This window comes from Achroia grisella, unplaced genomic scaffold (assembly GCF_030625045.1).
Source record: "Achroia grisella isolate CSIRO2021 unplaced genomic scaffold, CSIRO_AGI_Agris_v1 utg352, whole genome shotgun sequence".
NCBI classification, from domain to species: Eukaryota; Metazoa; Arthropoda; class Insecta; order Lepidoptera; family Pyralidae; genus Achroia; species Achroia grisella.
This window is the reverse complement of record NW_026712812.1, coordinates 345,239-362,501: the sequence shown is the minus strand read 5'-3', so window position 1 is coordinate 362,501 and position 17,263 is coordinate 345,239. Positions and strand designations below refer to the sequence as shown.

General features: G+C 31.8%; 1 protein-coding gene across 1 annotated transcript in view; it reads right to left on the bottom strand.

Moving 5' to 3' along the window:
- LOC131843851 (uncharacterized) overlaps positions 1-14,526 on the bottom strand; it is a 47,769-nt gene extending 33,243 nt beyond the window's left edge. Inside the window, exons 1-2 of the mRNA XM_059192608.1 lie at positions 14,363-14,526; positions 11,299-11,520 (exon numbers count right to left, since the gene is read on the bottom strand). Of these exons, the coding sequence (XP_059048591.1) occupies positions 11,299-11,390 (92 nt within the window). The 5' untranslated portion in view covers positions 11,391-11,520; positions 14,363-14,526. The remainder of the gene's footprint in view (positions 1-11,298; positions 11,521-14,362) is intronic.
- Between the last annotated feature and the right edge of the window lie 2,737 nt (positions 14,527-17,263).

The following is a 17,263-nucleotide window of genomic DNA, read 5'->3' as shown; positions in this document are numbered from 1 at the left end:
TTTTAATTTTAGTTATATAAAATATTGATTTTACAATTCTTTTCAATAACCGAAGTGAATACTTAACAAAAAAATGTTAATGATATTTTATAAGTAATTCTACTTTTCGTTTTACTAAAAAGTTTCATGCTTTATTATAAACGTTATCACCCCAATTTAAGGCTTAATTGGCCTAATATGCGCTGAGGGAGTCTGGCAATCTGTAACACAGAATTATTTGTTCCTAAATTCCGTCTTACTTATAAAGATTGGCTTTCTTCTTCTTTCGTTCAACAGCAACTAAATGTACCTTCCCCAGTACATTGCAACTAAGATTGGCCTTAAAAATCTACCTACCTATCTAATCCATATTTTAACTATGCATAAGTAAAAACATATGTTTACTAAATATATGGCTAGCCATGGTTTCGCCCGGGTGCTAATAAATTTGAGAATTTTATAGATAAACATAATACGGATAGAGCGTATACCATTTTGGAATAATCTAACTGACAGCACAGATAGATAACAGTGAAAGAATTTCTCAAGTCGGTGCTGTGGTTCCCGATTTTACTTTCCTCACAACAAAATCACAATAATATGTTCGTAATAACATTATAGATTTATTACACACAACCTATATAAATATTTACTATAGAAACAAATAGAAGTGTCTTAAATCTATATGAATATAAAACATAAGAAAACAAAATATAGAGGTAGAATTTGTAAAAAGTCAGCCTGGGTCTCACCTATTTCAGACGGAAAGTTTTTGTGTGTTACAGGTAAAGTGTGAAATAAATAAGTCCTCAGGAATACATAAGCGGTATTACGGGTGTAACATAATAATGTGAAGTGGCTATCGACAGGGAAATCATCCCCACATGTTAGAACGTAAGTGGTCACAGTGTGGTTCCAGAGGAGTTTCCTCCTGTGTACACATAGATTGTGAAATGAACTACCTGCCGAGGTTTTCACACGAGATTACAGCATGGGATTTTTCAAGAAGGGTACCTATATTAACGTTTCTTAAGGGTCGGCAACGCACACGTGGCACCACACTCTAGTCTATAGCCTATGGACGCCAGGTGTGTTTATAGGCTATGGTAACCATTTACCATCAAATGGGTTGTTTGCTACCATCGTAGTATAAAAAAAGTCAGTAGTGCTGTTCATGTATATACGCGAAAGTTACTTACCATTAGATGGATCATCAGCTTACTTGCCATTCCAACTATATATAAAAACATAATATCAAATAAATTCAAAATTCAATTCAAAATATCTTTATTTATGTAGGTCTATTACAGACTCTTATGATATGTCAAATCTACCGTCAGTTCGGAATGATATCGAGATGAGAAGAACTGACAAGAAACTGAGCTTGTATTTTTTTTAAATAATAGTAAATGTTTATAATAATGCACAGTCATTAAAATTCAAATTTTGGAGAATAGAGTGACCACCAGCATATGCTATCGCAAAGGAAAAAAAAATTTATCAGTGTTCGTAACCTGAAAAATAGGTAGTATTCGTATTAGGTACTACCTACGTACTGAAGACAAAAATAAAAGTTAACCGGGCCTATGTCATTCCAGAGTAATTCTATATATAAATATGATAGATTAGTAGGTAATATAATTGTAGAAGTTTTACCCTATACTACAACAGGCATTTATTACACAACAAATATCCATTTGTCAGATTGTTTTCGGATATGAATGGTCGAAATGTATTACGAGTAGATAGTGGGTGTACACGGATTATTGGATTTGGTTGACTGTCAACACCAGCTTCATAATATATTTATACGGTACATTATGTTATGACCGTCGGGAACGCAGTGCGACATCTTGTCTACATTGTATTTAAGTAGATTACGCTGTCTGTCTGTTAGTAAGTCAGCAATAATGATGACTTTATTCCAGATTATAATTTTCATTAACCTACATATATATATACGGAAGTCAATAAAGAACTTTAAGACTCAATAATACCGTGTTCAGGACATGAAAAAAACGCATTATTATGGATAACTCAAGACCACTAGTAGCAACTAAAAAAATATTAAAATCGAAGTAAGATAGAAAAATTTCAGAGGTATATGAAATACACACAAATGTACCAGGCGAATCGAGAGCTCCCTCTTTTTGAAGTCGGTTGAAAAGTATAATTAGTAAATAATTAATAGGTAGGCAATAAAAAGAAAAAATGTTATACAGAGATTTACTGAGGGAACATATGAAGATAGTAAAACTAAATTGTTAATAAACAAAAACATACCTCTAAAATGGCATAAATATAAATTTAGAATATTTTGGCAGTTACCAATTTCCTATATGCGCTATTATTCATATATTATAGATATAATTCATAAATAATAGGTGAAAGTGCAATGAGGACGTGAATATCCAATCCAGACATCACATGTTTTAATGAAGCTTTATCATCAGATCTTATAAATAGTCATCATCATCATCTGCTTTATACTTATATCATTTATTTAGGGTTGGCGTAACATATTACGTCGACCCTAATTAATCTTTAAATTTTATCTTCCATTCACCCGGATCTCATAAAGAGTCATTTGTCATTAAGAAATAGTTAAAAAATTACATAAACAATATTTCGTACGTTTTTAGTCTCAATTTTCATAAAATAATTATAAATATATCATGAATTTTGTTCTGATCACGGATTAGATGCTGTCTTCCACACGTTAGACTCCATGTGGAACAATAATTGGAAAAGTTTGTCTCCATCTCTTAACTTCGTAGCTTGTAAAAAATCTGAGTACCTACTTATCCAAAACTGTAATAATTCATAGAAATCGATTTAAAACTTCGCTCTAAATGCTTGAATATTTTTGCACTTTTGATATCCTTGTCACAAGCTTTGCTTAATCCCGCTCCCTACTCTAATATTACCTACTCATTGTATTTATTAAATTATTTAATGTTATTATTATTATTACTAGTGGTGGTGGTATTAAAATATAGATTAGGTACTTTGTACAGTACAGAAATAATCCTGATTAATTATCAAATCAGGATTATTTCTGTACTGTTAACAACAATATTCATATTATTTAACACGTTTTGTTATTAATAGTGTAATGTAATTTTATTTATGGATTTTTATTTTGATGCATTATTTAAAAAAAATATTAGAGATCTGCAGAATGATAATATTTTTAAACGGAGTACACTCCTACTCTATGTATATAAATTATAAGTGTGCGTTCCATACTCATCCGTCCGCGCAATTATCCTAAAAAGGGGTACAAAGTTTTTGTTTAGCTTAAGTTACTTATCAATATATTTGTGTTTTTGATTTGTAATTGAACTTTAATCACAACTAATTAAATTCAGTGCACGACAACATTCATAATATTGATTTCCAATTTAACTTCAAGGATGTAGTATGATGAGTTTAAAATTATAGGTTTGGGACTACCACTAGCGCATTAGTGTTTACATTAGAAAGGATTTGTGTACGTGTGTTGATTCTTTGTTCGCCACTAATTGGTTATTAAGTTGTAAATAGGTAACATGGTTGAGTAATTTTGTTTGTATATTGTGCACGTCAGTGTCTATTATGTGATATATTACCTAACTTTTCGTAATAGCTTCATAATAGAATGTAGGCAGTAGACTTATATTCTATTATTAAGCTGTTACGAACCCTGATTTCCGTATAAGAGGTCAAGAGTTCAAATCTGGTCGACATAAAATAAAACGTGTGTGAATTACCAATATCAAACCACAATTAATCTGAAACCAAAGGATATATACATATACAGTCGTGGATTCGATTTCGCACACATGAATATGATTGTTTGTATTGACCTGAGTGTATATGTATATAATGTATACAAAAATGTGCATTGAAAAGTAATTTAGACGTTTACTATGGACAACACAAGCTTTGTTTAGCTTGGGACTAGATGGCGCTTTGTGAATTATCTTGAGTTATTATTATAATATAAAAATAATTTTATATTTGTTTCGTATACGAATTTACTGGATTTAAATAATATAAGAAACAAATATATTATATTTTATAGACTAGACCACTGATATGATTAATATTTAATTAAATTTTATACGTCAATTACTCACTCTTCTTTCTCTGACTCTTCTCTCACAGTTTAAATGATAAATGTTACTACTGCTTGGCCGATATGCAATAAAAAAAGTAAACGAACAAACATACTAACTGTTGACATTTTTAATATTAGTAAATATACACACTTAAATTACTATACGTACTAGATTAGATTGCCAACGGTAATAGATGAGCTTGCCAGACAAAATAGATCGCTCTTTTATAGCAGTATTGATTCGACCGCGGGCCAAATGTTCAAAGTTGAATGTACCTACTTCATTGCATTGTAGTGGGTATTCAATTTAACTTATTGGTATTAAAAGCACTTTATACACGGCTAACTTCGCCGTAGTAAGCTGCGGTGGTACGGTTGAGTAAATGTTTAAACTATAGAGAAACGATGATTTATTTACAAACTGTCCATCATGTCTAACTGCGGTATTAACAGGATTGTATACTTCAAGTCTAAGATAAATTCAGTTTTAGTCAGTTAAACTAAAATAAACGTCTATTGAACATTTTAATAACTTTTAATTATTTATAATTTTTGTCCTATAAGGCGAAAAGTTTATGTTATGAGTTGGATTTAAAATCATACTAATTATACTTTATTTTTAGGTAGAGTCGCTATCGGGAAATGTTTATAGTATATACAAAATAATAATATCTCTGGATCATACACATAACTCAATCTAGTCGCAAACTAAGCCAACCTGTGTTATAGGTTCTTTTGTTAACACATACATAATATACATAGAAAACACCCAGACTGATACAAACTATCAAGAATACTAACATTTGTGCCATATGAGAAATCAACAAATGTTTATGCTATGAGAGTAACTCACGATCATTGGAAGTACTAAACCACTAGACCACTGACCTCCGTGGTCTAGCGGTCTAAAACACCGCTTTACGTCCTATGGTCGCGGGTTCGATTCCTCACACGGCACAAACATTTGTATTCATGAGTATGATTGTTTGTATCGGTCTGGGTGTTTTCTATGTATAATATGTATGCATTTACGAAAAAAAAATGTATGTATTTGTATCACTTGTCTGGTATACATAACACAAGCTTTAGCTTACTTAACTTGGGTCTAGATAGCGCTGTGTGAATTATTGAGGTTAATATTAATATTATTATTATTATTACTGACGCCGTCAACATAGAATATTAACCCGATACCTAAACACCATCTCTTCATCATGTGACGGCACAGGAATTTCTCATTCATGCCACTGATGACTAATGTGTCATGCCTACATACTGTAATTACAATGCTATATCTCTCCCTCCAAATTGCAAAACAGCACCACAAAGCTGTCTGTTTCGTGCTAGAAATATTGGCCCCTAAATGATTTTGCAGAATATCTATCCCGGTAGGTCCTGTTAAGTTTATTTAATTATGCTTATGAAATTTATGTTTATCTATAAGTTAGTAAGCGCATACAATAGAGTATGTTTACTATATAAGTAAACATACTCTATTGTATGCGCTTACTGCCTATCTCTATGTAAATACTCTCTGTCAATATCAAGTTGTATGTAAGAGGTTGCTAATAGCTATAAGACCGCCTTTTCTTAAATATTATTATTGTACTTCTATTCTTTTTTGTTTATTTGTAAAGAATTATTATTAAATTTTAGTACATTTGGCATCTCTTGCAATTTTCCGTATCCAGGTAATATCTACTTAACCTCAATGTTACATTTCCAAAAAATATTCAATGATAAGAAAACATATTACCTACCGGTTACATTATCGAAAATCAATTTAGTTAAGTTTGTATACATTTACAGTGAGATTGAAGGTATTCGAAATGACATCGTTTACATTTGTATGTTTATTGTGTCAACTTTCGTTGCTTTCTTTTATATATCGCTATTTACTTTTCCATTTACGATGGGCGGTCGGTGTGTCCAAAACACATTAATTCAGAAATCCGACTGTCATTTTATTTTAGTATACTTTTGTGATATCAGTATTAAATGGATTTTTAATATTATATTATCTATGTAATGTAGAAATAGGATTGTCACTGATATTTGTGTCAGTAAATTACTTTCTTGATATGTAACATGTTTCCTCTTGCTTACCTATAAGAGCCCATCAACTTTTCAAAGATGGTTTTTTTTGATGCTTTTATATTTTACATTCTACATATACCTATAGATGTAATCGTGGTTGACGTTATGACTAATTCCTTGGGCAAACACGAGGTATTTACTAAACAACTTGGTGTGGAGTAAATTTAAATTTTATGGGTAGTGTTTAATTTATAATGCTGGCCATAATGGATAATATATTATGTATGAATATAAGAAATATCAGTTGTATATTTTATATTATTATTTTATGTATCTCTCAATTTTTTTCTAGTGTATGTATTTATAACCATTATCATTTTTATTACTGCGGAAATCTTTATTTCTAAATCCAAATCCTTATATGCAAATTTGTGGATGGCCACCTCATCTGGTGAACCATTACGACAAAAGAGGACCTGTACCTGATCTGTAACCAGAAGCAAAGGAAGCAAAATTGAATTTTTGAATCTTATTGACACTAATCTTCTAACTTACAATTGTCAGATTTAAATCTGTAACTGAATTCAAAATTCTAAATCTTTGCTGAAGATATGTATAAACTGTGGCCTAATACACAAATATGTTATACAACGCATTGCGTGTACAGTATAAGAGGCTTCAGGATGTTGACGGGGCAGCCGCGTTTCTGGCGTATTCGCTCTTGATCGAACAGATCGAGACTTTTATGACATGCTATGAAAAAAACAGCATCCTTATTTTTTTTTCCAAGGGTCGATAATGTGGCAGGGCATCAGGAGATGAGCTGATCAGATGAGCATGGCGTCAGGTCAGTTAGCCCATCGTGACAAATTCATAAAGAATTTATCACGATGGTTTCAAGGGGGGACCACGTAGAGGTAACCTGATGTGGTACATTGTTAGCAATGAGGTGATTAATCCACATTACTAACAATGCCCACAGCATCCTTATTGATCAGAACATGCTGTATAAGATTCTGAAAATATTGATACACTGATTATTGAACTTAAGTGCTTGTAATAAGTGTGATTGTTAAATATTAACATTAAATTAGAAAAAATGTTACAAACAAATGGGCCATTAATGGCATATTAAATATACGTATATATTATTATTATTAAATCCTACCGTGTAAACACAAGAAGGTCATACTCAGATTATATCCTCATATATTATGTATACAATAATGTTTTCACAGGAAATTATTACAGCAGGCGGTACTCGCTTGCTTTTATAGCAAAAAAGAAAAATTAGAAAGATTTTCTTGATACTTTTATAATAAAAATACAGACTTTGTTTTTCTTGATACTTATCCCAGTCTCGCTTAACCCAAAACCTCAGTCGTATAAGGTTTTAAATGTATTGTTTTTATATTATAAGTATCATTACAGTCGATTCAAATAAGTAAAATTAGGGTTATTTATACTCATTGTACGAGTCCCATTTCCTTTGTTTATTTAGCTAGCACTGTAACTGTAGAATCCCTAAGGAATTTAAAAAGGTATATAACACCTTTTTAAATTCCTTAGGGATCTTTATATTTTAGGCAGTGCCCTAATCAAACGGTCCCGGAGACCTTTACGTTCACCGCCCACATGCTTCCACAAGTGAGTAGGGCGAAATTGGTCGCCCTAACAACGAGATGGGGCCTGCCCTATCCTATCTACATCGCCGCTAGAGTCGCGAGGTATTGTTGCATAGAATGCAAACGCGACCTCATAACACTGTCAATGGCGCTCGTAGGTACATCGTGTGGTTTTTTGAGGGTAAGAATACAGAATAATTTAAGTAACTAAGAATTCCACACACACGTTCGTCACCCCTCCGACAGGAGGACGGTCTTTTGAAGATTTTTCCACACGATAAAAAAAGTTATGTGTTTTATGACATTTATATTTTTAGCAAATTCGAACCTTTTAATAAATCAGTAGATAATGTATAACAAAAGATACTAATGAAACATAAGAGAAACAGTAAAGTTAGTAATGAGGAACAGTGGCCTATTCATATTTTATTTAAAATAAATAAAATATTCATAGCTATGTACCATTTCTGTGACCTTTATGCGATCTCCCCTGGGAACTCTTGTGGTCAAATCCTGTTAAATTCGTCACAATTTCGTCAAAATCAGTGATAGAATGTATGAGTTAACCTGATTCATTCTATCATCCGTCACTGGTTTCGTAATAGTGTATACCGTTAGCTGAGGTGGGAGCACCATTCCATTATGGCCCTATAAAATAAATAAAACATGCAATTAAGTAAAAAACCAAGTTTAAATATCAATCTTTCTTCAATGTATAATCTTCAATGTAACTATTGTAGGATATAGTCTATCTGCGTGAGAGTCTAAATCATATATTCACATTGGAACTTTCGGCCTATCGTGCACGTCATATTTCTTTATCACTGTCCCTGCCATCTAATTATCCCATGGTTAGCTATCCCAACTAGACAACTGTCTACAGTAGTAATATTTTTTAGACAGTTTCAATATTTAAATACACTGCATTTAAAGAGCGTATATTTCCATTGAGTAATTAAGAAACAATTCAAGTGAAATTTGCTAAAAGTTAATAATAGGTATTCAGGTAGACACCTAAATATTCAGATCAGGGTCGAGATGGCGTCGGACTACAAAATAAATTGGGATGCTGGATATTTTCAATAAATCAATGTCGATATGAAAATAGAGTGAACCGACGTTGTGGTTCAATATGGAAATTTGCGAAGCTATTAAAAATGAAATACGTTTCCCTAAGACATGGTTATGGATTACAAAAAATAGGGATTTAAAAAAAACTGATTTGTGAATATATTAGTTCACTAGTAATTATTGTGGTTTTCAAGACTTAATCGAGAATTAACTTTAAATTAACTACAGAAATAAAATAGAAATCAGATTAATTAATGGTCAATTTTAACGAAAAATAAAACACTATGTTAGTAAGAATCTCTTAGTTTTGCCAGGCCGTTAGAAAATCTCTATAAAAACATTCGCTTCATAACTTCCTTTTACGTTTATCATTATTATCGAGAGGCAATTTCAAGATAAGAGCTTTTGGTTGACGAAATTTCATGAAAGGAGCTAAAGGAGAAAAAGAGCAGGGTAAAACCACCTAACTACAGCCCTTCTCAATTTGACCTCAAATAATAATATTAGTAATCAAACTTTATTACTTTGGATGTTTTGTGTACTTTGGATGTATTATTAAAATTAGAAATAATATTTAATATATAAATAAAAAATAATGGCTTGGTAAAATATATTTTGTGTGATGGCAGGCTAATAATTGCATGCCTGTAAATGGGAATGTTACAGTTCAATTACTCCTTATGTAGCTACTTATCTGTTGTACCAATACTTTACAAATAAATAATTTCATTTCATTTTCAGGCATTTAAGGAATCTCAAAGGCACAACACACATTCTTAACACAGAAAATATCACAATATATCAAGTCTATCATTTTATCAAAACGGCTAACTTTATGCACAGGCAGCCATTAGGAACTATGCCTATCTACTCTTTATTTTATTTCAATCAAGATCCCAATAGCCCAACAGTCGTTTTCACTGAATTCTGTTTTTGACAGCTAATAATAACTTCTGATTTAAGGGTTTCATATCATCCTAACTACTAATGATATTGATAACTAACTAATATAAATGCGGAAGTGTGTTTGTTTGTTTGTTACGCTTTCACTCCTAACCTTACCTTATATTAATCAAATGACAAATAATATTTTGCAGCGGGGTGTTATCAGTTTGTAATCAGTGATGTACCTACATCAATACCTGACAACAACATGCCGCGCCTCTGCTGTTCTCGATTACTTATATTATATGAATAATAATTGCTTGTATATGGAGAGCCTTGTAGTATTTTACTATCCCAATATACACTTCTATTAATATTGCTATTGGCTATAAACACTAGAGTTAGCACGAATTGGACTACTATTTTTAACATCAGGACATATTGGCCTCTTATGTACGTCATAATTTTTTATCACTATCTCTACCGCCCCGTTCTACTAGCTACAGATGAAAGTGACTTGTTGATTGAGAAGAACTGACTAGAAACTCAACAGTTGCATTAATCAATTTCAATATTTTAAAAAAATAACCTAGTGATCAAGTAGTGTGAGTGTGTCTGAAATAAAAATGTTGAAAATCCCTTGTCTGGCCAAAGCCATACGGGGTTGCTTTCCTAATAATCTTTGACAGAGTAATAAGCTTAACATTTTGTAAGTAGAAATAGTAAGAAAAGTAAAAATTGCCAGGCAAATATATAGGTACGTTACTTATTCCAGATATATATTTTATTCAGGGAGTTATTTCTATAGAACAACTTATTAAGGATCCAGTCACGTACGTGCGAGGATTTCGAGTTTTATTAGTTAGGTAGCAACGCGAAACGTCACTCAAGAAGGGAACATACAGCTATATTTATGTACAGAAAGTACTACATTTAATGTTATACTTAAAAGAACATTTATCGAGGTAAACTTTGTACAAACGGATACCTCTGTCTCACCTATTTCAGCTGCCAGGCAGATTACTTTGTAAGTTGTGTTTTGGAAGAAGGTTGAGATAAGGCACTGAAATTACAGAATACGGATGATACCAGATGATATGTGCTTCAACCAATGATAGGGTGTAGATTTCTTGGATTTATTTTAAAAATATAATATTAATTACAATATTTGATAAGTGTAAATTGCCTCAACTGATTGAGATTATCGTCCTACCGAATGGCAAAGCATGAACCGCGCGCTACATATGATAACATGATAGTCATTTATGTATATAAGCGACTTTTTTTACAATGGTAAGATGTACTCGCCTGCGCTAACGGTATACGCTAGCGGGGCACCAGTGGAGGATGATAAGATGAGTACCTAGGTATTAGGTGAGGTCAGTTATCGCATCAAAGCAAATTCACTAGGAATTTAACATGATGGTTTCTAGGGGTAATTGCGTGCAGGTTAACCTGACATGGTAATTGCTAGCAATAGGGTTATTAAACCACATTACTAACAATCCCCTTCCCACCTATAAGCGACTGTAAGCAGTTATCATCATGTAGGCCGTCAGCGAATTTGTTGTATTCCATTTACTTAATAAAAAAAGATACCTGGTAAGTAACAGGGTTGCCAGCAGGTAAAATACAGATGGATGCACACCGCATTCGCATTCTGTCTGCGGCGTGGTTGTTTGGGGTTCCATCGCTGCGCCGAGCTTGTGGTATGCGATGTAGGCGCGCGCCGGGCTGCCGTGGGGAGCAATTTTCGTGGCCTTAATCTGCTCCTGGTCACACTGAAACTGCTCATCTGGTCGCCCAGGTACTTAATATAATCTGAAACAATTAGTAAATTGTGAGTAAGAATGATTAAAGTACATATAGTCGATTCCCGATAATATGACGCTTATTAGAATAGAATAGAATAGAAAATAATTTATTCAAATAAACTTACATTGAAGCACTTTTGAATAGTCATAACATTTTTTTTTAATCTACCGTTCATTCGGAATGCTGTCTCATCACAAGAAGAACAATCAAGAAACTTGTGTGTTACTCTTTTAAATAATTTATTCTTATTTACAATTTAAGTTTAAGTGTTCACACACTACCGATTAGCACTAATTCAATGAAATAATAAAATAGAAAAAACATTCAATACACAACAACTGGTTAACAAGCAGCACCCGTTCACGAGTATGACGGATAAGCCAGCCACCACTGCGCTCGACCATATTTTAGGGAGCCCAATGACCCGGCCCACCACGCCGCCACAAGTCTGGACATTTTAGTGAGCATGACTACTCAAAACACCAGACCACGTCATAGCTCAAACTCACAATTGCCATCTGATGGTTATAGTATTCATATTTCACATAAGAATGCATGCGCCAATCAATACAGAAACCGCTACGCTTTCATATTAATCTGAATCTCTACATTTTTTTATAAAGTAGTCGGTACTTTAAGTAAAAGAAATACTAATTAATCCTATCTGTAATTTAAAATTGAAAAAACAGTATTCTATTATTTGTACTACATACAATAATTCGAAGTGAAAACTTTCCATTCTGTTATTAATTTGAAGCGTTTATCTTGCACAGATTATTTGTTTGTGTTATTACATATTATTTACAGTGGCAATTTCTTTATTACTCACAACACTATCAAAAATTAATTATTAAAATAATAAACTGAACTCACTCAACAGAAAATTACAGACTACTTGATCTTTTTCCCTCTCTCTTGGTTATTTGAACAGCAATAATTTTAAACTCTTAATAATTTGAAAATTTTCTCTAATCTCTTAAGTTTCAAATTATCGTATGGTACCGAAGACGACAGTAATAATGTATCTATCAAATCATATCATAGAACACGAGAACCAAAACGTTTGCTGGAGGAATATTGTAATGTTTAAATGTTGAATTTTATAATTTTATTTTTAAATATATTAAATGGCTATTGGCGATCGCAAACATGGACACGTTTTAAAAATTCATTAACCTGTAACTTATGCCAGTAGGCAGTATATGCTGTATTCCATACGGACTAGCATGTTATAGTTGTGAAATAGATATAGAATAGTTTGTTTCGCCCATTCGTCATGAAACTTGGTGTACACGTAACATTTGGCATAGAACCTGCTCTAGATAGTCTAATTTTTATCCCGGTCAATCAATATGTCCCTGTAGGAAGGGGATTGTTAATGTGGACTAATAAACTCATTGCTAGTAATGTACCATGTTAGTTTGACCTCCACGCGGTTCCCCCTTGAAAGAATCATGATAATTCCTGGTGATTTTGTCATGATGTCAGGTCAGTTAGCCTTACCTGACTTCATGTTCATCTTATCATCTTCCTCTAGATCCCCTATGACAACAGCAGACAGTAATGTGACATAAAATAAAATATTTTTTTATATCACCGTACTGCAACCATTAAAATATTTGTCCTTTTATAAATTATTTCATGACAAACTTTTACAAAATGTTTTTTATTAAAAAAAAAAGAAGACCTTACCGCGAATAACAGCTACTATGATTTATTTTTTCTATTTGTAGAAACTGCCCTATTATATTGTTGTGACTTAGATATAATGAAAGGTTCATGGAGAAGTGTATTTAGTTTTATAAACGCTAGATTTTGCTTTACCATGCCACAGAGTTTTTTTATTACATTTTTAACACTATTTGCTACCTACATAATATTAATCCGGAACATTATGTATTCAATACCGAACATTCTGTTCAAGCCTTTAATGACCTTTCCTGATTAGTATACAATTCTTTGCCTTACCATGCGATTATTTAAGATTCGATTTCTGCAGAACACAAATATTTGTTTGCGTGTGTATTTGTTTAAATTTCAACAAATTTCAAAAATATTTATATAAGATATAAGATCTATCTCTATCTTAGAGTACCTGCCGTGATAACGTGGTGTGTATATTTACTTATTTGATTACATTAAAAACTAATCTGTAACAGATGTTTTGAAAAATCGGTTTCTAGATTGAATTACCCCTTTTTTCATACTTTTTAAATATTTGTATACAATTGTCAAAGTCTTTTTTATATATTACAGATTCGCCTTACACTTTTGATATAGAAATTACACTAAATATGTATTTATAAAAATAATACCTAAAAATTGTAAGGATTTAAAATAAAGAGGACACATTAGATGATATATTTCACACCATATGAAAAAACTAAAAATTTAATCATTTATCTCTGAGTAGTACGAAATACCAATTATAATATTTTTTCTTATATTTGATGACATTTCTATATTAGTTTTAATTATATTATTTCATATAATTTTTAACATACGTATAATTTATTAATATAACTACCTGTTGATACAATATCCTTGTTCAAAATGTTAAAAATAACGCATTTGATATAATGTATTGTAGAATAATGAAATATTATATAATAAATACGATGTATTACAAAAATAATTTAAGAGTATAATTATTACAACAGGTACAGATATATAAAGTTTTAATACATATTTGTATAATAAACTCTTACTGTTCTTTGTGTAAAATAATTTGCAACACGTTAACATTTACTAAAACCTAGTCACTTTCGATTACCATCGTGCGATTCATTAAAAATATCAAGTATTTTTAACGACTCTACTTGTTTAATTAAAATAAAGTAATACATACCTCAATAGAATCCGGACTGCATTGCATCAGAAATAGTATTTATAGTCACATTTTTATGTTCAATATTTTAATTGTTCTTTTTAATATCGCGTGACAATAAACCGAAGGGTTCTTATTTTCACGCGGTAAAGCGGCTAGCTTCGACACGAAAGCGCCTTGACGAAGCGTTGCAGACCGACTAACTCTAACTAGGGAAAGTAGGAAAATGATACGAAATATAGGGCTGTAGTGAGCCAATGTCGATACAATTAGTTGGAACAATTTTCATTTTAAACATATTTATGTCTACGGTTTTTTACAAATTAAAATACAATATTTGTAGTAGAGCGTCTTGAGATTGACAAGGCTTTGCTAGGTATTATGTAATACTTAGTATAAAACCTAATATTTTAACTTTATATCTTATCTAATACTACATGGCTTTATTTTCTAAGCAACTATTTTTATATACTTAAATAACGTTGACACGTCTCTATTTACAATTGTAGGTATATTATGGATACATACCTGATTACTTTTTATTGTGAATAAAAATAGTAACATATTACTTTTTTTATTCATAATAATATGTTTGTAGTTTAAAATAAACTTTAAATTACACCCAAAATATATCCATTCGTAAGATTTCATTAAGATCAAAAATATTTAAAACGATAAAATACATCAAAGTATTTAAAATCCCATTTGGTGATTGTAAAGTTGTAACTATCAATACGTCGTGTAACGAATTTCCATTACTCTATTATGCCTTAGGATGAACATATCCTGAGAGAAGGAACAGAGTAGAAAGATACAAAGCGTATAGGTTACATTGACAATATTGAGAAAAGAATGTTGACTAATTTAATAGTATTTCAGGTATTATACATTTTGCAAAATCGATGACATCTGTAAATAAATACAGTTCTATTTGTCCGTAACACTGTAATGGGTATGTATATGCTGTATGTATATACCAACATATATATTATAATGTAACCTTATATCAGTACATTTTATCATTTCTAATAGGTATCGATATTTTTCAGTTACATCACTACAGTAGGTGATAGGGTGGGTGGTCTTGAATGGGTGTGGGGAAAAGTCGATACCTACCCCGTGTCATTATACGATGTATGCACATTGCACCATAATTAATTAAATAATATTTTTTTAGTTTTGGGTTTGCTTATATATATTTTGTCTTTATTGTAATATTGTCGCTTAAAATAATTTAGACATTAAATAAGTATGACTAGAAAATCACAAAGAGCCTGTTAAAATATTTTGTTCCAACCTGAGCTTATACTGCTTTAATGTTTAAACAAATGTTACTGTAAATATGTACGTATCTAATATATTACAACGATACACTCACTAATTCAAACAGACATACTCCTCGGGAGTACAAATCTTTGTATTATGTGGAAATCGAACCTGCAAATATTGGAGAGGGAGGTAACGCTAATACCGCTTAACACGGCGGGTTAAACGTTAAGCATTACCTGACATTGTCAGTTAATTCAGTAGGTTTAATTTGTTATCATTGCTATACCAAATTATTTTATGTTTACAAATAAGTATTAATTATACCTATACCTGTATTAGGTTTTCATCATCTGAATTTTAAAAAAGTATACTTAAAAACCTAGGAGCAATGATCTGAGTAATCCATATACCACTATAATCAAAATCCTTAACTCTTGTTAAACGTAAAAACATCGAAAAATCTTAACAAACATTTATTTACACAAGTTATAATATTAGTATAAGTAGGTATACTAGTTTTATTCTCATAATGTTTACATCGGTAAACTCGTACAAAATCGTATCCATCTTATACAATGCAGCTTGCTTTTTTCCCTGTGTTTTTGAATATTATGTTGTTTACAATTTGACATAAGTATTTGTGAATTTTATGTTGTTACTAGCTACTCGCCCCGGCTTCGCACGGGTGTACATGTATTACATATATTAACCTTCCTCTTGAATCACTCTATCTATTAAAAAACCGTTGCGTAGTTATAAAGGTTTAAGCATACATAGGGACAGACAGCGACAGCGTCTTTGTTTTATACTATGTAATGATGATGATTTATAAAGATTATTCGTTTGTGAAATTAGAGTGAAATAAATCTTCGGGAACGCCTTGAGAAATGCTATGATCATTATGGTCACTGGAAATTCAAACGCAAAAGCTATTGCTGTATACGACCAGGCGGGCCACCTTAAGGAAATGCTATGTGCTTAAATAATTGTATTAACAAGTAACTGTATCCAGCTTCTTGTACTGTTTTTGAGAAAATAGAGAACATATCTGTATGTCTAATTTCGTAATAGACGCAATCTATCTCAGGATCAAATCTCATCAACACGTTGACTGCCAACTACGAAATAACTCAGATCACGTTCGTTTCTAAGACACCAAGTATATCGTTCTGTGTTTACTTGTCATTTGTGAACAGCTTTGATTAAACTCGGAATATATCGATAGGTGTCTTCTGAGAACAATACAAAAGTCAATGCTGAAAACAGAAAAGCTATTAAAATAGGAATAAAAATATGTCTAGTGAAAGTGTTTTTTATTCCAGTTTCAGTGAAACAGCCTTTGTCAATCAGTCATAACACATTCAATAATATGTTGTAGTTATCAAGTACCTCGTAACATATATAAAATCGTAATAACGACTTTAATAAGAAACGTTAAAGTGAAAAATTCTGTGTTCTTGCAGTGAGTACAGTCTGTGGGAATATTGACAGAGGGGTAGCCGGTATTGAGTTGGTTACAACGAATGGTTATTACAATACCTAGTCATTACAGTAGCTACAGAGAAATCGATGATTGGTGATTTGATCGCCGCAGAACTGCATCGATATGTAGCGTTTTGACGGCTTTGTTGCGTTCAACTGGTGTATTGAAGC